Below are 23,200 nucleotides of genomic sequence, written 5' to 3'. Positions count from 1 at the left end.
AAACAATTCACTGGACTGAAGTGCCAACTGCACATTTAATGAATCACGGCCAGTGTACGTCAATTTTCTATCCACCAATCAAAGTAAATCACCCAACAAGTCGGTGATCACCAGTGAGTGGTTTGTGATTGACAGGTTGTATGTGTCAATCACAAATCGTGTGTTTTTGATGTACGTGTCACCGACATCCATATCCACCAATAAGATGCGGCTATTTCAGTGTCGGTGACACAAGTTTTGATTCTGACTGTATATAGCATCAACCACATTGACATCACTTCCGTCGCATTATTGAAGCGAGTCGGTGATGTCTGAGTGACAGCGACTAGGGGCAAATCACAAACCTGTCCAGTCACTGCTCGGGAAATCTAAGGCAATATTCAATATTTAAGCCACGAGCGGCCTCTTCACTCCTCACAAGACCGCAGCTCCTCTTCATCCTTAGATGACAACCCGAGCGAACTGATTGCAAGAACGAGATTTGCTTGGTGAGTGTTTGAAACAATTATTGTTTAGGTTTTTTCAGAAATTGTTTTTTTTTTTGCCTTTCAGTTGCACATAGTGTTTCAATCAGCGTGAAATTTAGATTCTGAAGATTATTGATTATCGTTTTGAAATTTCCCCTTCTTTACCTTGCTTGAGGACTGAAACAACACGATTTTTCTGAACAAAACTTCCATTGAAAACTGATATTGCGTGACTACTGATACACGAATGTTAACAGCCAAGCAAGCGCGCTAATATTCGATCCGCGCCATTCGATCCGCGCCAATGATTTATAATTACATTCAAACATTGCTAATAACAGTGTGGCTAGTCGGAAACAAACGCTCTATGGTTTCACTATTAGAAGGCGCAAATATGAACGGATCGGATGATTATGCAAACAGTTTTATTCTAGTTCAAATTGCTTTAACTAACTGGATTCATTTCTGATCATGTTTAGAGTTGATATTTGTAGACATTATTCGGCCCTGCTGCATGCTCTGCTCTCAGCCTTAAAAGTTCGAAACACAAGATCTGGGATGAATTTAGTGATGTTTGCATGTAAAGGGTTCCACTCAACATGCCACTATTAAGATGTTGTTGAATATTGTTTTGAAACACCGATAGTAGTATGGGCCTTATTCATGAGTCGGCCATATTGTATTGAGAGTGAGGTAAAATTTTGATTTCTGGAACTTGTGTAGAGAAATGAAAGCAAGTTAATTACTAAATAATTCCAGTCTGCTTCAGTGAATAATTTCAAACTTGTAATTAAACGATCCCTAATGTGTAAAGCCAGATTAAAAAAAAACTGACAGTAAAATAAGGCTGCATTGTGCCTGCATAAAAAGTCAGGCGCCATCCCATTCAACAGTTAACAAATAATGAAATACAGTCAGGGAACTCGACAAAAATGGCCAACTCGTGAATAAGGCCCATTTGGCTTCATGCATGTATATGAACACTAAATTATTGTGCAGTAAATCTGACATATTTTCTGGGACATACTTTGTTGAGAAACAGATGGTGGCTGATGCTAATAGCCAATCCGGTGTTCTAATTTCCCACCCGGTAAAGTTCTTTTTTTATATCGACAGTTAACTTGAATGCTACCTGTAATATTTTTGCCACTACTTCCTAGGTATGAGATCAATTTCCGTTATTAGTGCAGAAAATGTAAGCTCATTGTGATTCTCACAACCACAAATTCGAGCACATTTTGAGCCACATAGGATGAGAAACATATGATCATCTACTTTTGGTGCATTTTGTTTGTTAGAAGCAACATAATTTCTAAATGTCTTTAGTAAGGTCCCCAACATCTATTTAACCTTTCGAAGATTCAGCTCAGTGGATACGTACATTTTGAGGAACCTGTTGAAGTTTCAGCTCAGTAGATACGTACATTTTGAGGAAAATGTATGCAAAATGTTTGGATTCTCGTAATGGAATTCCGTCTCCAACAACGTACAACAGCGTGACGTGAACGTGGGGTCACTTTTTAAACCAAATCTGTACAAGGGTTTTCCGAACGATTTAAGGGAATTAGAAACCGGTCATAGTTATCTTCACTTTAATATGACATTGCAAAGTTTCTGTCATGACATAGGTACTTGTCCGGACATTGCCATATGATCTCACGTGACTTAAACTTGATTTTGGTGACATATTTCGACAAAATTCTCTTTTTGTGATTAATTCGTTCGATTCCATTATAGTAAGTCCTCAAACAAAGATGATTGTTGCTCAAACGTGAGTCCAGTCAGAGCCGTTGGAGAACACAATTCGCTTGAAATAAAAAAAGAAAAGAAAAAATAACTCAATCCGCAATCACAGAGATTTGTTGCGGTGTTTTCATGTGAAATTAAGCTATGCCTCCCCTACCAGTCCCCAAATCATCTCCGAGTGAATTTTGAATGACTAAATTTTTTGGTATTATTTTTAGCTAGCAATCTGCTCGAGTGTCGAGGATCCCTGTCCTGATAGAATTCCAAAACGTTACTTCAAGGTAAGTGAATATTATTTAATAATTACCTCAATCAAGCATCTCAATAGAGAGATGATTTGGTGGAAGAATTATCTTTTCATATGCATTGATACATTTTGAGTCAAGACTATAACAGATTGTGTTTAGTGTGTCATATTTAATCAGTTGGAGAGCCCCTCGACAGAAACCATATTTCTTTAAGGTAATCCAGCGGGAGCATGGTTAAACATTATACTGTGTATGTTTTGTCTAAAATGTTTATGTGTGTTTCTGAGTATTTAATTTTGTTGTTTATTGTAACGAAATGTATCCCGAAAAATGAAATAAATGTAAATGTAAAAATGTAGAGAACTGGCCATTATCCTCAAGTCCTTTTAAATGTAAGGAATATCGATCATCACGTAAAATAGGAATGAGGAACCAGGGGCGGATTCAGGATTTTAGGCCGGGAGGGGGGTTCCATCAGCAAATCAACGCTGAAATGCAGACAGGTTTTATTTTGTTCAGACACTCGACTCCATAAAATCAAAGGGGGGGGGGGGGGGCTCGTACCTTACTTCTATTGTGTGCGCCTTCAAATCCGACGATCATTAACAGTATGTTATAGAATAGTGAACAAATACCCCCTAACAACTGGCTCAGAAGCTGGCTCTGTACGTATATATTTTGTGCACAGGCGTATTTTTTTTTATTTCCATGCAGCATATGTTTGGGTGTGAGAGCTGGGAGGCCGGTTTTCGCATTTTTTAAGGAATTTCTGTAACAAGAAAAAAGAAAAAAAAAACAGACCTGCGGGAGGGGGGGGGGGTGTTTGACTCCCCCCCCCCCCTCCCGATCCCGGCGACTGGGAACACAATGTTCACCCAGTGCAGCGCTAAGAAGACCAAAATACCTCCTCGTATGGACTGACAGGGTTAATTTTCGGCCGAATTCGTCCAAGTGATATTTATAAATCATGTTCCTCCTAATTCATGATCAGAATAAAAGAAGTTTTGTTAATTATAGTCTCCCCAGCGGTCCGTTTTCAGATTAGTCAGATTTAGACTTCAATTTAGACAAAGAGCAGATTTTCGTCTTAAATAATTCGGCGATGCTCGCCAAACTGTTACCTTCATTTTCGTCTCTGGGAAATGAATTCCCTTTAATGAGAATGTTTAAAGAGAAGCTTTGATCAGTGATGTTTGAGAAAATCTTTTCACATTTTTCACGTTAATAATGTATGAATTTATTTTTGATTTAAACGACGGCAAAGTTTCCAAGGTCTTACTTTAATATAATTTCTCCAGTTTTCTCTGACCTCAATTTTGTTTATCACATCTTTCCCTATTATTTTCCATATTTTTTTGTATTTTTGTATTTTTGTATTTTTTTAATTTTTTTACAGATGAACAATTGCATGGCAACCATTATTTCAATCGCCCTTCTTCTGGGTAACTCTGTCAAGCTCCGAGCTTCCGTTACTGGGCCGGTTCCCTCGGACGGTGATGGTCCTGCGTCTCAGGTGTGTCAGCAGTGCTGCCAGGGACCTGCTGCAATACCCGGCATACCAGGTCTGCCTGGACCAGCAGGACCGATGGGGCCGTACGGTCAGCCGGGGTCAAAGGGCGATGCGGGTCAGCAAGGTGAGATTGGCCCTATTGGACCTATGGGTGAGCGGGGAGCACCTGGGAACACTGGGTCTAAAGGTGATGATGGGATTGGCCTGCCTGGCAAGATAGGTCCCAGAGGTATACCAGGTATCGTTGGAAGAATCGGAGAAACTGGTGTCAAAGGTCAGAAGGGTGAGCCAGGACAAACACCAGACGACTCCAACCAGCGGGTAGCATTTACCGTGGTGAGGACGAGTACCTCGGATACCTCTACGAGTCACGACACCCGTTTGCCATTCCAGGAGACCGAGACGCTTTTGCCGGGTACCAGCTTCGATCTTGAGACTGGCACATTTACCTGTACAGTGCCGGGCACCTACGTGTTTACATTTTCTGTGCTTTCACACAGTATCCTGTACATGCATCTGAAGAAAAACAACGACTGGGTTGTCACTGGATTTAGCGGGGATTCAACTAATCAAGAGCAGGTGTCGGGAAGCGCGGTGCTGGTGCTGCATCGTGAAGACACGGTGTATCTTACCATACGCGGTCGGGCGGGTAGTAACTCATATCACTACATCTCATTCAGTGGCTTCCTCCTTTACCCCGAATAGACAAACATGATAACCACGCCTAGTATATGCACGATCACACACATTGCCGAATTTTCAATCGCTCCACCGTCTATCCGAAACAACATCTAATTAATGAGTAAGTGTAAAATTAAATTTCCTTCAATTTTATCTAAATAATTCAGTTGAATACTCTGTTACATGTACTTTAATAAGTGCATACGCAGAACAGTTTTACGGCATTGGATTAACACATGGTTTTGAATGCTTAATAGTAGCACCGTATGGTATCGTTTAAGTAACATTTAAAACAAATCTTACAGCCTACTTAAAAGTACTGAAATTATATTATCCTGATTGAAACGTTTGTATGTGTGTCTAATAATGTAGAAATAGAAGAGTTGTCATTAAAAAAAAATCGTATAGTATGTTTTTCCTTTTTTTTCTCGAATAAGGTAAACATTACATTCACTGTCAAGCATACATTGTTATTTGAGAGATACTCCTGTATATTCAAATGCATTTTGGTCATGGATTTTTTTCTTTATAGGAAATGAATTTAAAATCCGACTAAGCAGGCGACGATTAGTTTACCAAAGTTCAAATTCAAAATAAATACAAATCAATAAATCTGTCACTTGTAATTACCATTCACCTGAAAACAAACGTACCGTTTGCCCTTTTGACAAGATGCGCTGAGAGATTGCGAACGTTCACTCAGGTTTCTGAGTTTTGTTGTTTGATCATGCATGCCTCAGACATCAGCACAAAACTGATTTCCCAGTAACTTCTCTCTGATCATCCGAACTTCACTTACCAGATAAAGAGCTCAAGGCTCTTCCTTGGGCGGGCGTGGACACGCCCCATTATCATTTTTAAAATTCACAAGTTTTAATGTTTTTAATAAGCTTACATTTTAATTGCACAATATGACCCATAACATTCTCAAGTGTCATCATTTATTGTATTATTTTCCTCCCGTGATTTGTTTAACTGCAGCTATAGTATTGACTGTGGGAATTCGTATCAAATAATTGTTTTTGATTTATTGCAATGTTTGTTTTTAAATGTAACACTATTACAGAAAAAAAAACAATTGGTGTCTAACGCTTGTCAGGAAGGGCCTTTAACACAGCAACATGCAGTTTATAATTGGTCCTCAAAAAGTGTTTCTTAATTTGTTTAGTACATTTTGATTATTATAGCTCCGTTTGGCAGTTTCAATAAATTACAACACAAAGTAAAAATAATAATGCGATACGTATCGAATACAACTACTCAGAAAATTTAAATAATTAATAAAACTCCAGCTTTTGATAATGTGGAAAACTACATGCACGCGTTTTTAAAGCTCCTTCGGCTGGACTTCATTGGTACCAAAAACCACGCTTGTTTTACACTCCATGTTTTGAAGAATTCAATCGAATTAACGGAAAGTACAAAGACTTTTCAAACATGGCACTTGGATTAAAACGATTGTTACAGTAAAAAATGATGAGATATACTAATCTGACTCTCGCGAACACATTTTTTAGAAGTAATGTTTGATCTGTAATTGATTTATCAATAAAGCTTTACTATTAAAAGTATTGCAGACAAAGTCCAGTTGTTTATTGTGTATGTTTTTGAGGTTTGAACTTTTTGCAAGTCAGGATGATTAAATTTGGGGCTGGGGTTAAAGATCTGATGCAGAGGTTGGGTTGAGGGTGGGTGGGGGTACAGTTAGGGTCGGTGGGCAGAGGCGTAAATATGTATAAGCGAGTGGGGGGGGGGGCTAATGCTATTGCCAGCAAACCGTGGAAATTCGATAATCGGTGGAGGATGGACAGCAGGCGACACTAGGGGGCGCTGTTGAGGATAAAAATGCACGCGCAGTGCACACAATACGCGCTTACGTCCATTAACATAATGGCGTGTGTATTGTTTGTTCTTTTTTGTATTTACCTAAACGTATTTGTTTGATTATTTTTGTTATTCTCATCACAACACTCGGGGGGGGGGTTGATCCAATGGCTAATCATCCCCCTTATTAAGATAAAGTGTGGGGATAAATCCTTCCTAACACTACTCCCTGATTTACGCCCATATTGGTGGGAGTGTATGGGTTGCTAGCTCTATTGTTGGTGGGGGTATAATGTGGGCAGTGGCGTATCTAGAAGGGTCCACTCGCCCACCAACGCTGCAGCACAAGAACAGGTTGAGAAAATTTACGAGTCCCTTACAGAAGCAGTAATGGGAGTGCCGGCTCACATTTTCTTGATGATACTGGGCGACTTCAACGCTAGAATGGGCCCTGAAGATGCACCGTTCACTTATAATGATGCTACGAACAGAAAAGGAGCACTGCTAGCCGAGTTCATATCGGGAAAGATGTGGACCTCCCAAGACAGAGGCATGGGGATGAGGCGTCAACTAGACTACGTCCTTCTAATGCGGAGCAAGTGCAGGAACATCATTCTGAATTCTGAATCGTGCTCGTCATTCAAATCCGTCGGCTCAGACCTCAGAGTAGTCTCCAAGAGGGTGCGTCTAAGTCTCAGAGTACCAAAGCCGAGCAGTAGGACTAGGTATAACGGGAAGGAGTTATCATCCTGCCCTGATATTAAAAAACGCTACACGGTGGTGATGCGCAACTACTACCAGTTGATAGAGGAGCAAGAGGACACTACTGAGAGGACGAGATAGTGGAGTGGTACCTAAGAAGGAGAGGGTAAAGAAATCTCTTCTGTCTTAGCACCCAGACATATCGCAGCTGCGAGAGAGGCTGTCATATAGGCACGCCTGTCCTGCGACAGAGGCCACAATGAAGAGAACAAGCAAGCTAATAGGGTGGAAAAACAACATTTGTTCTACACCTATGATCGACTAAAACAAAGAGGTCCTCAATGCAAACACTCAAATAATAGAGGCGTAGCACGGTGGAACACGCTACGGCGAGGGCTGGAAGGTCATCAACGAAATAACTGGACAAAGGAAAGCAAAGGAAGGACAGGTAGCAGGAGCTTCCCCTCAGGAAAGAGTGGAAACACAGTTATGGTACACCCATGTCAGCAACCTACTAAGCAGCGCACCAAAGGTCGAGGATTCGGATGAGTAGGGCAGCAGGGCCGGATGACATTCCACCAGAGGTGCTCAAGAACTGTGACCTTGACGCAATAGTGTTGGAGATGTGTTGCATGGCCCTAATGGATAATCAGAAGCCATTACAGTGGTCGCTCAACAAGATCATACCAGTGCCCAAGGCTGGTTACCTCTCATACCCTGACAACTACGGAGGTATCAGTTTCTCATGCATCATTGCAAAAATGTACCGTTTGATGCTGAATCGCATCAGAGGCGTCATTGATCCACTGTTCAGAAAAAAACAAAACGGCTTCCGTTTGAAGCGCAAAACCATTGCCCAAATCATATAGCTCTAAGACGCATTATCGAGAAAGTGAAATTTAACAACCTAGCAGCAGTATTCACATTTTTATCGATTTCAAGAAGGCATTTGATTCCATACATCGGGTAATAACGTTAAGAATCTTAAAGGCCTATACGGAGTTCCACCCCTGTTACTCCGTGCCATAGAGTCAATGTACGCCAACACACTGGCTAAGGTGGTTACTCCGGATGGTGAGACTGACTGGTATGACACTACAGCAGGAGTGCTCCAAGGCGACACCCTAGCACCCTTCCTCTTTATCATTGTTCTCGACTATGCCTTGGGTAAAGCCATCAATGGGAGGGAGACCGACCTCAGATTCACTGTCACTCCGAGAACTGGCGACCAGCGATCACAGAAACGGATCTCGACTTTGCTGATGACATCGCGTTGATGTCTGATCTAGTCGAGCAGGCGCAAGCACTCCTATACACCTTGTAGAAGCAGAGTGCTTGAAGGTAGGGCTCAGGCTCAACACAAAGCAACCTGAGTGTTCCATCTACAACACGCCCGAACACATCCCACTGAAGACGCTGAAGGGTAGAGAGCTGAATGAGGTCCCTGACTTTAAGTACTTCGGCGCGTGGATCAACTCTAGTGACCAGGACATCAATATCAGGAATGTCATGGAGGGCACTGGCTGACATGAAGAAAGTGTGGAGTTCCACCATTAGCCGCAACGTAGAAATCTATTTCTTCTTGGCAACCATCGATCAGTGCTACTATATGGATGTGAAACATGGACTCTAACTCCTACGATGGAGTCGGAGACGAAATCGCAGCCCGTCGGATGCAGTAAGCAGTCTTTTTAGGTGTGCAAAAGTTAGATAAAATGGGTTTGAAGGTACTGGTAATACTCCACACAATATTCTTTATCCCACTCATTTTGACACCCCAGTCCAGAGATGCAGCTTATTAAATGAAGGGACTTGAATTCCAAGTTGTGCGACTTTTCAGATTATCTGGTGTCTAATGAAAGACATCATTTTGATACGCCAAGAAGGTGTGTTGTCTCACATCAAAGGAAGATGTGTTGGATTACGTAAACAGTAGGAACAAAATGCAAGCTAATTCATGCCAATTCGACCAAACATTGATTAGTACTTCACAATTAGATTCAATTTCAGGTGTTACGCCTATGCAGTAAATCAATGCTTCTGCTACCAAAGATGGCTGGCCAAATTTGCGGCACAGGTTGCAGTGGATAAAGGGGTTCTTATGGTAGTTTGTTACTATAAAACTTAAAATATTGCAGAGACCTTCCGACAGTTTACAGAGTACCAAGCAGAACTACGAGTAGGAGTTATGTCGATAAATACTTGGGATATGGTACAATGTCTCAACAGGAGCCATGGAAACAGCGGCAGACTAAGAAGTGCAAGGACACAAGTTTGGTTTGTTGCGTCGAGCCCTTCAACTTGAAGCTGATCCAGTGGTGAGTGCGAGGCGCAAATGCGCTGCCTCAGGCCAAAAAAAACGTCTCTGGTTTCTGGTATGGAGCTTGCCCAAAAAGTGGTGCGGCGACGTGGCTTTTTTTTTTTACCTGATTGTGTTGCTTCAAATGTCGGCTGATGACTGCAAATGGTGCCCGACTAAACTTAGTGCAAATATATGGGAGTCCAGAGAGGCCACATAAAGCTTATTTTTGACCATAACCCAATCTAAAAACATGTTAAAATTGTGCAGCAGCAGGATTCCAGTCAAACTAGTGAGTTTGGCGGTTTTGAGACATCATCTTTCATTGAAAAAAAAAACGTTTTCATTTTGCCGACGCGCATGGCTACGACGATGCGCGCGCATACCAGAAACCGGAGACTTTTGCTTGGGCCTAATATCAGCTCAGTGACCTTTACCGGATTTCAAGACTGGATTTGGCACCTTAAGTCATGCAGGAGTGCTCTCCACAAAGAAGAATATTTGAAAAAGAATGCCGTATTGTCAATGGCTATTAACAAATCGCACAGACAGATTCCTTTGGGACATCGTGGGAATGAGGCTACATATTCCAATAGAGGGAAACGTAAACACACACACAATGTCAGGAGATATGTTTAAATGAACAACCCACCAAGGGACTTCACATTATGACATTCCCGACAACCTAAGGAAACACTTGTTGTTTGGGCAGGTATCCTGGGCAATGGATCCATCATTGGCTCAATTTTCATAGTAACATGAATGCTGGCGAGAACTTGGAGCTCATCAATGTGAATGACGCAATCGTTCCAAGATTTTGACAGTCTTTACAGGCTTTGTTTGCATACGATATTTTTTAACACTATACGTACGCGTATGTACATTCATTTTACAACAGTGCCCTCAATAGTCAGGTAGCGTCCACCCCACCCAACACTTTCCCCACCCCCGGGTTTTCTCATTTTCCAAGTTAGTGGTTCCCCAAATAATAACAAGAAAGTTGCTCTGTTGGTCGAAATTAATGACCTAACTGTGGCCTTTTCACAAGGTAAACAGTAGGAACAAAATGCAAGCTAATTCATGCCAATTCGACCAAACATTGATTAGTACTTCACAATTAGATTCAATTTCAGGTGTTACGCCTATGCAGTAAATCAATGCTTCTGCTACCAAAGATGGCTGGCCAAATTTGCGGCACAGGTTGCAGTGGATAAAGGGGTTCTTATGGTAGTTTGTTACTATAAAACTTAAAATATTGCAGAGACCTTCCGACAGTTTACAGAGTACCAAGCAGAACTACGAGTAGGAGTTATGTCGATAAATACTTGGGATATGGTACAATGTCTCAACAGGAGCCATGGAAACAGCGGCAGACTAAGAAGTGCAAGGACACAAGTTTGGTTTGTTGCGTCGAGCCCTTCAACTTGAAGCTGATCCAGTGGTGAGTGCGAGGCGCAAATGCGCTGCCTCAGGCCAAAAAAAACGTCTCTGGTTTCTGGTATGGAGCTTGCCCAAAAAGTGGTGCGGCGACGTGGCTTTTTTTTTTTACCTGATTGTGTTGCTTCAAATGTCGGCTGATGACTGCAAATGGTGCCCGACTAAACTTAGTGCAAATATATGGGAGTCCAGAGAGGCCACATAAAGCTTATTTTTGACCATAACCCAATCTAAAAACATGTTAAAATTGTGCAGCAGCAGGATTCCAGTCAAACTAGTGAGTTTGGCGGTTTTGAGACATCATCTTTCATTGAAAAAAAAAACGTTTTCATTTTGCCGACGCGCATGGCTACGACGATGCGCGCGCATACCAGAAACCGGAGACTTTTGCTTGGGCCTAATATCAGCTCAGTGACCTTTACCGGATTTCAAGACTGGATTTGGCACCTTAAGTCATGCAGGAGTGCTCTCCACAAAGAAGAATATTTGAAAAAGAATGCCGTATTGTCAATGGCTATTAACAAATCGCACAGACAGATTCCTTTGGGACATCGTGGGAATGAGGCTACATATTCCAATAGAGGGAAACGTAAACACACACACAATGTCAGGAGATATGTTTAAATGAACAACCCACCAAGGGACTTCACATTATGACATTCCCGACAACCTAAGGAAACACTTGTTGTTTGGGCAGGTATCCTGGGCAATGGATCCATCATTGGCTCAATTTTCATAGTAACATGAATGCTGGCGAGAACTTGGAGCTCATCAATGTGAATGACGCAATCGTTCCAAGATTTTGACAGTCTTTACAGGCTTTGTTTGCATACGATATTTTTTAACACTATACGTACGCGTATGTACATTCATTTTACAACAGTGCCCTCAATAGTCAGGTAGCGTCCACCCCACCCAACACTTTCCCCACCCCCGGGTTTTCTCATTTTCCAAGTTAGTGGTTCCCCAAATAATAACAAGAAAGTTGCTCTGTTGGTCGAAATTAATGACCTAACTGTGGCCTTTTCACAAGGTCAACCTGACTCGCGCCGGTATTTGACCGAGTGGCGGAACAGCCAGGCGTTTTGAACGAAGACTATTGTACACGCCAAGAGAGTGACTTTTTCAAATTCCGGCTTCATTCCATATCCTTATCCAGCTTCATTGGAAAACCGCATACCCGAAGCCGGAAACAGAACGTTTGAAAAACACCGTTTTAGGTCTTGTGACTTTGAGTGTTTTGTAAACCTAGGCTTCGTTCCCGGCTTGGGAACATGGCCATTAGTTTTAGGCCCTAATTAGATCAGTAGCTTCGTCATTATCTTTTTTCCCCCAACGGGTTGGGGAGGGGGGCGTGTGGTCGTTCAACTTCCACCCGACCCCCATCGCTGCAAGGCTTTGCTTAAGAGATTGTTATAATTTGATGATGATGAATATACAGAACTGCACATTCTCGTGTGATTTATTTGTCCGGATATCACCAAACCTAATTCAGAATGAATCGTTATGCGGAAGTCATACAATAACAAACACCGGAAATCTGCTCAAACCATACATGTTTTTTGTTATTTTATCGAGAGAGGGGGTAATTATCTTGAAAAAATATTGTACATGCTATTGTTGAACTGTGTCATTATTTTAGCTCGTGAATTGGTGGTTTTAAGGTTCATCATCACCGGTCATACATTCTTACATTTTTGGGACTGATTATTCGGACATAGAGATACACAAGCTCAAAAACGCACTTCCACCGTAAGAGGGCCGCAGTGGTACGCAGACCGGATATGATGCGTACAGTTTATCGAAGTTCATTTAACTTCCTTCCAACTCGTATTTATTTTATTTCCTTAAAGTCTCAATTAAATAGCAAAGCCTTACCCAGGCGCACAACTACGGGGGGACACGGGGGATATGTTCTTCCCCTCCTCCTCCAGTGGAAGCCTGTGCCCGCCAGCCTACCAACCCATCCTCCCACCCTCCCCCCCCCAACATTTTAAAATCCTTATGTGGAAATGCACTGTTGTAATAATACGTTTCATTTGAATGTATTAAATGCACCATTTTGAAGAACAAAAACATCCCGGGTTCTCACTACCCCCCCCCCCCCCCGCGAAAATAAACCCTAGTTTTACCGCTGGCTTTCCTAAGATCTAATTTCTCATAAAATCCCGAATATATATCCTCACAATTTAACAGACTGAAGTGCCGACTGCACATTGAATCAATCACGGCCGGGGTACGTCACTTTTCTATCCACCAATCAGAGTTAGTCACCCTACTAGTCGATGATCAAAAGAGAGTGGTCTGTGATTGACAGGTTATGAGTGTCAATCACAAAACACGTGTTTTAGATGTGTCACCGACATCCATACAGTGTCCACCAATAAGATGCGGCTCATTCAGTGTCGGTGATACCTGTTTTTATAGTGACTATATAGCCTGGACCACATCAACTCATAACATCCGTCTCATTAATATGAAGCGAGTCAGTGGTGTGTGATTGACAGTGCGCCGGGGGCCAATCACAAACCGGGCCATTTTCCCAAGTCACTGCTCAGGAAATCGATGGTAATATTTAAGGCACGAGCGCCCGCTTTTCCCCTCACAGGCAACCGTAGCTCCTCTTCAGCCTCTGACGACAAGCCGAGAGAGACCTAACTGTGAGAACAACAAGAACGAGATTTGCTAGGTGAGTTTTACAAACAATTGTATTACTTTTATAGTTCTCGCTGGGATTCATTTCTACAAATCAGTTGATGCAGTTGATGTTTGTACATATTGTTTATGCGGGACTTCTGCTGTACTGACCCCCTAAAAAAAAAATTAAGCGCAAGCTCTCGCATGAATTCAGTCATGTTTACATGTAGGGTTCCACTCAGCATGCCACTGAGATTCTGTTGATTTTTTTTTTTTTTTTTTACGAACAACGATAGTGGTATTTTGATTAACATTTGGAATGTTTTGAGTGGTTGTACAAATGTTCACAAATCCTTAAGATTTTAATACACATTCAGTTGACAGACAGATGGTGGCTGACGCTAATAGTCAAACCAGTACCCTGAGTTCTCATACCAAAATATTCATTTTTTTAAAGATTGTAACTTGATTGTGGTAGTCCACCTGTAATATTACCGCCACTACTTCCTTGGTATGAGATCGACTCCCTTAACAATGTAGAAAATGTAAGCTCATTGTGATTCATACAACTACAAAAATTCAAGCAATTTTAGAGGAATATAGGATCATTTCCCTTTAGTGTTATTTTGTTAGATGCAACCAAATTCCATAGAATCTGAAGTAGGGTGCATAACAACTAACCTGTTGAAGTTTTAGCCCAGTGGGTGCACGATGAGAAAAATGTATGCACAATGTATTGGTCTGAAATTCAGTCTTGGAAAAGGATTCCGTTGCAAACACACGTATTAAAAACAATGTGCACGCGGGGACATTATTTTCAAAACCCATTCCATGTTAAGGTTTTTATACAATTTTCGGCAGGGTATTTGATTTAAGTCCTATCTTCCTTTTTGATCACTGAGTTTCTGTCATAGACCTTTATCATGCTGCCACTATTTAACTCATGTTCCCTGTTTCCACTAAAAGTACTGAATTATAATAATTGTGTGCAAAAAAAACCAGACTATTTTTCCTCCAGCCTCGCTTTGCTTACGTTTATTTAAAAGCGAAAAACTCAAGATGGCCGCAATATGATAATTGTTTTTTTTAAACGGGTAGTTACTTTCCGGGCATTTGCAAATAAACTTGCACTGCTTAAGCTTGTTGTTGTTGTTGTTGTTGTTTTTTTAAAGATACAAAAAAGAATAGAATACTATTTGTGAGAAATTATTTTTGTAAACTTTTGCGTGAGTCCATTCAGGCCGTTGTATAGTTCACTGGAAATAATCAATCCAAATCACAGTTCGCCCTAGCCTTTCGCCAAATCCATCGTGGCTTAACTTGCCGGCATCAGACAAAGCGGCGAAAAGCGCGAAGAGACTGGAGCGGGAGACCACACACGCAAGTGGCGAAGCCACGAGGGCCTTTTCCAATTTGTCAAGAATTTGTTTATGTTTTTCTTTATTATCTCGATTTGTGCTATCCCAAACGGGTAGCAAAATTCCAACCAATCATCATCCTTTTAGTGGCTACTACCCGGACGCGTCGACGCCCCCGGATGCTTGCACAAAATTTAAAAACAAACAATGCGAGTCTAGTTTTCCTCAACCTCGTCCCCAGTGCTTACTTTATTTCCAACCGTGTTTCCAATAGTAAACCCTGGATAGTAAACTTTCTTCCTGTATCCTGATTCGATATCGCAATTGGCTGGTAATGGATTTTTATCGTGTACTTGGTGTTGTTATTCACAACGTGCAGTACGTGTTTTCACGATCATTCTCCCAACCTTCTCAAAAACATTCCTTTCCTTTTCCAATTTGTTCATATTAAGAAATGTGATACTGCATGTTGTCTTGATAAGATCGTAACAATTTAATTAAACAAATCGCGTTTTCGTAACTCACGCTGTGCTCGCGCTGCGACGAATTGACTTTGTTTTTACCCCCGACACCGCATACAAAAACGAACGATAATGTAACGCACATGCAGGCACCAGACTATTCCAATGTTCAAAAATCTTGCACATGCAAATGATCCAATACCAGGGTGGGAGAGCAGGTAGTGATGGGCGCGTACTGCTCGACACCCTGGGCTGGAGGTTGAGTTTTCCTCAAAATCATATTTTTATTTTACCTATAAAAGTATTTCAAGAAATTATTTGAGTGTATGAACTTATTTTTCATCTGAACTTAGTTATTTGCTCTTACGTTTTCCTTACTCACCCTTCTTTCACAAATGGAAGCAACTAGGCAATATCCGCGTTGTGATTAGTTAACCTTTCGGCATCTTCTTATTTGCATAAAAAAAACTATGAATAATTCAACAAAATAAAGTTGGAAAAGGCCTCGTGGCTTCGCCACTCGTGTGTGCTGACTTAATCTTTGCTCCAGTCGCTTCGTGCTTTCGCAGCTCCGCCGCTCTAAGCCACGATGACCTTGGCGAAAGGCTAAGTTCGCCCCGACAGAGGGAGTTTTACTTGTGAAATTCAGCTATGCCTCCTCCTCCGGAGTTATATCCTAGCGGATTTTTAGTAAATTATTGTTCTTGCTATTTTTACAGCCAGCAATCTGCTTGAGTGTTGAGGATTCCTTTCGTGATAGGTTTGAAGAACATTACTTGAAGGTTAGTGTCTGTTACTTGGCATTTACCGCAATAAAGCATCACAATAGAGCTGTGATGAGGTGGGAGACTTCATCGTTTTGTTATGTTCATATAAAGGCCTTTTTAGTAAAAAGATAACATAAAAGTCGATCGTAAATTCTTAAAACAAAAAAACAACATTACATGACTGGTTGCTTTATGGGTCTTGAAAACTCACTTGATAAAACTTCATTGACAAAACATGGCTATTAAGGTTTGACTGCATTTCTTTCAAGTTTTCTGCTAATTTACGAATAGTTTAAAATGTATTATAGTTCCTGGTGATTCAAATTTGCGCACTGTCATTCTTTCACATGTAATAAAACATTGTTTTGGGATAAGCTCTACCCTGTATATTCCGACCCGTCAAATCAGCATCACTGTACATTCTTCCTCGTTTTTTTTTCTCTGTTGATTCAAACCCTCCCTTTTCAAACACAAACATATATTGCGATGAACATGTAAACATGTTTTCAGCAATCACTCTAAACAATATGGGATGAAAAGTTGGTCACGGAAGAACTGATGCAGGAAATCCGGACCACTCAAACATGGCTGTCTTATTGGTCAATATCTTATTGGTGTTATGAATGAGTCGGATCGCAATATACCTCTTGCACTTTTGAACTTTGTCAGTTTGCTAGTTCACAGTTAGTCTTGGTTCCAAGACCTTCGTGGAATATTTTTTTTTTCTCCGCGCAAAAATTATATTGCACTATAGGCCCGCAATACAAATCTGTTATCGATTCTGCAATGTATTCGATTCTTATTCACTGTGTTTATTCAACATATTTATTCAACGAGTATCGATTCTAGCGCGATCGATCCTGTACTTCCACTTCTGTAATGAATTGAAGTGCGCCCTCTGTTGATTGAAAATAATTGTTTTCCAAAAGTGTTCATTAGTAGTATGATTACACATGTACACAAACGCAGAGAGAACGTCTGGGTACAAAGACTTGCTCACAGTGCGCAATTCTGGCTTTATTATTAGGCTACTTTTATAAGCAATGTATAATATTGATGATTGGATGATGATGATGCACAACGTATTATTCAAGTTCAAATTGCTTTATCTATCTAGAATGTAGAAATCATGAATAGATATGATGTTTGTAGAAATTAATTGGCCCTTCTGCTCCGCTGTCCGCTTTAAACGTTTCAAGCACAAGCTCTTGGGTGCATATTTGCATGTGGGGCACAATATCTGGGATGAATTTATTTTTGTATGTGTAAGTTTTCACCCAGCATGCCCCCTAGATTCGAAACAACAATGGCTTGATATTTTGATATTCATGTTTTCTTGTTGCAGTTGGAACAGATATTCACAAATCCTACAGATTTTCTAAAACTCGATCTGTTTTGAAACAGATGGCAGTTGATGCAAATAGCAAAACTGATCAGCGCTGATTTCTGATTTTAACTTTTGGATGAGACGTTAAACAAAATAAACCACCTGCATTTAGGAAAATGAATTTCGTTCGGTGAGATCGTTAAATAAATGTTTACGTATTTTATTGTTATTTTTCTTTACAGATGAAGATCTGTGTGGCCATTTTATCAATCGTCCTACTTCTAGGTAACTCTGTCAAGCTCCGAGCTTCCGTTACTGGGCCGGTTCCCTCGGACGGTGGTGGTCCTGCGTCTCAGGTGTGTCAGCAGTGCTGCCAGGGACCTACTGCAATACCCGGCATACCAGGTCTGCCTGGGCCAGTAGGACCGATGGGGCCATACGGTCAGCCGGGGTCAAAGGGCGAGCCAGGTAATGAGGGTGAGATTGGACTGATTGGCCCAATGGGTGAGCGGGGAACACCTGGGAACCCTGGGGACGACGGAATAGGGTTGCCCGGCAAGGTAGGTCCTAGGGGTACTCCAGGTTTAGTTGGAGCAACCGGTCAGACTGGCGTCAAAGGTCAAAAGGGTGAGCCGGGGGAGACACCAGACGACTCCAATCAGCCGGTAGCATTCACCGTGACGAGGTCGAGCCTTTCTGATGTGTCTACGGACATTAACACCCGTTTGCCCTTCCAGCAGGCCGCGACGCTTCTTCCGGGTACCAGCTTTGATCTCGAGACTGGTACATTCACATGTAGTGTGTCGGGCACCTACGTGTTTATATTTTCTGTGTGCAAACCTTCTGCCGGAAGCGAACTGTTCGTCAATCTCCGGAAGAACGACGACGTGGTTGTCACTGGCTATAATACTGGTCCAAATCGCTATGGGTCGCTGTCTGGGAACGCGGTGCTGGTTCTGCAGCGAAGAGACACGGTTTATCTTACCATGCGCGGTAGAGCAGGTGGTGCTGCCAGTCACGACACCTCGTTCAGTGGCTTCCTCCTTTACCCCGAATAAATAAAATATCACCACACATGAATATATACGAGCATCGTGTTGCTGAATACTTAAAAATTGCATTCCATTTTGCGGAAACAATAACCACTGAATTAAAAGAAATAGTTGTTGAATTTCTCAAAAATAAACTGTCATTATTTGTTTTGGGTTACCCACACGCACATCTTGTATACAATAGATATATGATTGATAGACATTAAAAATAATACTTACACTTGTTGACAACGGTTTTGTATACACTGTGGAATAAAAAAAATTCTGATGAAAATATCTTGAATATTTCATTTATACTATCTTAGTACAGTTATGAAAATGCCTAATAATAATAAAGAATAATAAATGCCTAATAATCAAACGGACATTGATACTGGCGGTTAATACAGATAATTTCAATCGATTTTTCGTCTTTTTTTCCATGAAGATATTTCTTTGCAAATTTGCTTCTTAACTGTACACAACATTAACTTGGAACTTAGAACAAACCTCAAACCTGATCCCAGGCGTGTGATATTACTCTGACGTCATGATGTCGGCATTGGCTATCAATTACAAGCACGTTTGGTTCAAAATACATGTATTACTATTCCTATCATTTTATAACTCGTGAACAAAATGAACAGCACTTTGTGATCATATTTGATTCACATTTTGATTACCAAAATGCAAAGTCGGGGGAACTGGAAGGTAAAAGTCATCTGAATATAAAATGCACAGAGAAGCCTACAAAAACCCGACTATTTTGTACGTAACGGATCAATAGAGAAGGATGAATCCTGGTACGAACATGAACCTTAGTCAACTGTGTAAAAGATGTGGACCTTTTTGTGACGTCATCATGATGTCATTCACTCACTCACTCACTCGTCCGCATAGACAGCATAGGTCCGTCGCGCCGGTCTCCTGTGTCCGCGTCCTACAGCCTCATTCCACATGCAGTCAGTTGCTCCAACCAAGATGATCTTGGACGGCCGGTGGGTCGTCTCCAGCCTGGAGGTGGTCGTTGACCTATCCTGGAATTGATGGTGTTTACAAGCTTTTGTGACGTCATCACGATGTCCTTGCACATCAAATGATATGTTTAAAATTTGACAAAATAGTTTGAACTATATCGTTTGAACTGCACTGACATGCTAAATGCACCTTGTTCATTTCACTGTGGATGTACATGATGTCTTGGGAAACATTTCTAATTCCCGAACACATTCAATCGCTTGGTATTTACTTCCGGTGTTACCGGAAGTGCATTTAGAATTGAATGTCATTTTAAAACGGTAGGGTTTTACTACAAACAAATAGTGAAAATGTTTAGTGAGGAATGCCATTACACTTTTTTGTAATACTGGTCAAATGTTTATAAAAAGTCCCTAGATGTTTTTGGACAACCTGACTTTGCGAGGATTCAAATTACGACCGTAAGTTATTGTAAAAAGAATTTGAAATTATCTAGTTTCAGTTGTTTTAATGCCAATCTATTATTTTATCAGTATCCATGACTACGTTCGTAGTACGATAACGATTTGCGTTTGGGCTTCGGCTGCCAAATGTGTGACGTCATTTAACCAGAAGTCATATGTTATTAATACAAACACTTTTGAAAATAAAAGTTCTTTGTATTGTGTAATTAAACACTAACAGGTTAATGCAAACAAAGTAGAAAAGACAATCATGAACAAGTTATTAAATTAAATTATTTTTGTTCCTCTTTACCTTGATAGTATTTGGGTTGTAATCGTGCACACACAGTTTTATTTCTCGGCTGTATGTCCCCTATAAAATACGCTGTTGAAATAGCTACATCATACGCCGCCGGGGTCACCCGTTGGCGTATCCATCGGAGAATACAAATAACGGAATCCGAGACGTTCTGAGTGATATTAAAAGTCAGCTTTAAATCATTGTGCCATTTCCGGGCTTATTTATTCTTAATGTCTGAGAAAAATTTAAAACGAGAAAACGTTCACTAAAATCGCCCGTACAAATGCTAAGGTAAATTGGCGGATGAGACAATGTGTTGAACGGCCACTATTGGAGATGACGCCGCGTGGCGTTACACTTCTGCGGCGTATGCCCAGCACAGATAATGTAGATTTAATCAATCACATGTTTGTATCAATTTTAATTTTACATAGCATTTCTCAAATTATCCAAAAAGATTTCCTGGCCTGTTGACTTACATTTGGGAATTAAAATAATAATTATTCAAAATATTGTATTGCCATTTATAGCAATTTGATGAAACGTTGAGACTTTTACAGTTTACAGGTGCTTCAAAAAAAAAGAAATACACTGTTTTCTATTTAAATGATTGCATTATTGTTAACATGATAATCTGTTAGCATTTTTGTATAAGTTATACTTGACTGCAAAAAAGTACAATTGAAAAAAAATGATATGTACAAAGCCTCATTCTGATGATTACGAAACACGTTTACCACCGTTTTTTAATATTTTTGCTCGATTTTTGTATAGAAACAAAAACGTTTTATATGCTTTACGTTGAGAAAATAGACAACCTTCCTCATTTTCCGAAACAGAAAAGTGCCAAAAATAGGGGGGGGGGGGGGGTTGATATTTTCCGAAGAGTCCAAAGCCCCAAAAAGGATGGCATGTGTTTCTTGATTAAAAGACTCAATAAGCCTCTGTTCTAATGATTTCAAACCTTGTTTACATGTGCACTTTCATATGAAGCCAGTGAGGCCAACGGTCTACTGAGCACCATAGGAAAGCACACACATAAACAAAGTGTGACGTTATTAGCACAGAGGCTTATTCAAGAAACTCACTTTGAAAATATCAAGTATACAAAGTAAACATTCCAATCGAGTGAGGAGGGTTTTTGGACTGGTTTGAATATTGTTCATTTCATCCAATAAGCTGCCATCAGATGGGATAATTTTCTATTATTTTAACTTAAATGTCTTTGTTGACTTCTACTGTGATACCAAATTGTGAATGAATAATTTACCACAACCTCTCTCATGGGTGTGCATCATATTTTATTGTATAATAAAGTTAAAATTAACACATTCAACATTTTAACACGAAATATCCTCTTCGGTTTTTAGAATTTGGAAACCTTCTGTGAGTAGATGAGCGAAAAGTAGCACATATTTGGGGTCGCCTGATTGAGAATGTATTATTGAATTATGTAATGAGTGCACTATCTTATTATGAATGCGCAGGATGAGGAGTTATAATTCACATGTGACCCACAACCTGACTGAATAAATTAAAATAAGGAAATTTCTGGTCACATTTTGCTGAAATACTTTGTTCAAGTAGAAATGTTTGATTGTGAAATGAGGTTTTGTTATATTATACATAATTGGTTAATAGTTGTGAACAAGTTTTGTGTAGACAAAGTTATTGCCTGGCGGTCTTGTGAGAAATTACAATTATTGAAACTTGAACAAAGTCAGTTTATATCAGGCCCAAAGCATAAAATTACAAACAAAATCCATCTCCATCAAATGCTGGAGTTTTTCAATTGAGGATTCATGCGGTATTTCTACAATTTGAACTCCAAAGTAGTTACAAGCTTACAGTAACGACTCAAAACTATAAGAAAAGAATAATTTGATATAAAACTTCTCTATACCCTTTTACACTAGCTTTTGAACATGTGGAAACTATCTACGTCTTCGGCTGGACTTCATTTATGCTTCAAACATGTTTGATCGTTCAACTGAAAACAGTTATTGATATCGTGTGTCGTAGCAACGTATCAAATCCCAATCTTACTTTTGTGGGAAAAAAAATTCTCACAAGTTCTCAAATCTGCAATGATTGTTAAAATTATAATCACTTTGATATTAAAAGTCCTGTATGTATTAAAAGTCTGTCGTTCGCCTTGTAATGCTTTATGGTTTGATATTTCGACTTCTGGCAGGTCATGATGATTACATACATGTATATAAATTGAAGAGTTTAATTTGTATAAATGATTGTTCATGATTTATTACAATGTGGGTTGTTAAATGTGACACTATCACAGAGAGAAGATTAACATTTTCCCCATCGCTTGTCAGTAACACAGTAGTAGTTAATAATTGCTTTAAGAAAAGGATTGCTTACTTTTAAGTACAGCTGATTATATCGCTCTCTTTGACAGCTTAAATATTTGACAACACGAAGTAATCAATCTGATAAATGTCGAATATAACTACTCAGAAAATGTACTAAAACAATAAGAGAAAATATCTCGAGCTTTTGATCACTGCAAAAACGCTTTTTAAAACTCCTTCGGCTGTACTTTATTTAGGGTGCCAAACACTTTTGAAATACACTCTATGTTTGGAAGACGTCAATTGAATTCACGGGGAGTAAAAGCTCAAGACATTTTAGGGCGTTTACTTAATTTAGAATCATTTGTGACTCATAAACTCATTTCTTACAAGTGCGTATATTGAATGTGTAAACTGAATAAAATAACCATTGCCTATCATTAAAACTATTGCCGATATTGTCCATCATGTACTTAGGATCAAGCTGTAGCATGTTTTGATTTCTTGAAAGCCAGGATGATCAATATTGTGATGAGCCTAAATGTCGGGTGAAGATTTGTAGAGGATGGGTGGGTTTGAGGGTTAGTTGAATTAAGGCTGATGGGGTTGAAGATAAGGGATTGGGAATTTACGGTTGAGAAGTTCGAGGATGAGGGTTTAGGGTAAGTGGGGGT

The 23,200-nt window shown here is 40.2% G+C and overlaps 2 protein-coding genes across 2 annotated transcripts; both read left to right on the top strand.

The window, feature by feature from the left end:
• The first annotated feature begins 455 nt into the window (after window positions 1–455).
• Window positions 456–5,417, top strand: LOC119746263 (collagen alpha-1(X) chain-like). Its single transcript, XM_038223101.1, has 3 exons — window positions 456–488; window positions 2,432–2,494; window positions 3,858–5,417. The coding sequence occupies exon 3, from the start codon at window positions 3,858–3,860 to the stop codon at window positions 4,674–4,676; it is 819 nt and encodes a 272-aa protein (XP_038079029.1). The 5' UTR covers window positions 456–488; window positions 2,432–2,494; the 3' UTR covers window positions 4,677–5,417.
• Window positions 5,418–17,964: 12,547 nt separating this feature from the next.
• LOC119745098 (caprin-2-like) lies at window positions 17,965–18,522 on the top strand. Its single transcript, XM_038221321.1, has 2 exons — window positions 17,965–18,024; window positions 18,202–18,522. Exons 1-2 carry the CDS (start codon window positions 17,965–17,967, stop codon window positions 18,520–18,522), a joined length of 381 nt encoding a protein of 126 aa, XP_038077249.1.
• The last annotated feature ends 4,678 nt before the right edge of the window (window positions 18,523–23,200 follow it).

The sequence above is a fragment of the Patiria miniata genome, unplaced genomic scaffold (assembly GCF_015706575.1).
Source record: "Patiria miniata isolate m_02_andy unplaced genomic scaffold, ASM1570657v1 HiC_scaffold_7, whole genome shotgun sequence".
NCBI classification, from domain to species: Eukaryota; Metazoa; Echinodermata; class Asteroidea; order Valvatida; family Asterinidae; genus Patiria; species Patiria miniata.
Note: the sequence above shows the minus strand (reverse complement) of the source record. Positions and strands in the feature narration are given on the sequence as shown.

What these genes read in the sequence shown, in the direction of transcription:
- LOC119746263 (XM_038223101.1), top strand. Translation starts at nt 3,858, where the DNA reads ATGAACAATTGCATGGCAACCATTATTTCAATCGCCCTTCTTCTGGGT.
- LOC119745098 (XM_038221321.1), top strand. Translation starts at nt 17,965, where the DNA reads ATGGGTGAGCGGGGAACACCTGGGAACCCTGGGGACGACGGAATAGGG. An exon ending in GAATAGGGTTGCCCGGCAAG is followed by an intron (nt 18,025 to 18,201) that starts GTAGGTCCTAGG and finishes TTGCCCTTCCAG; the next exon opens with CAGGCCGCGACGCTTCTTCC.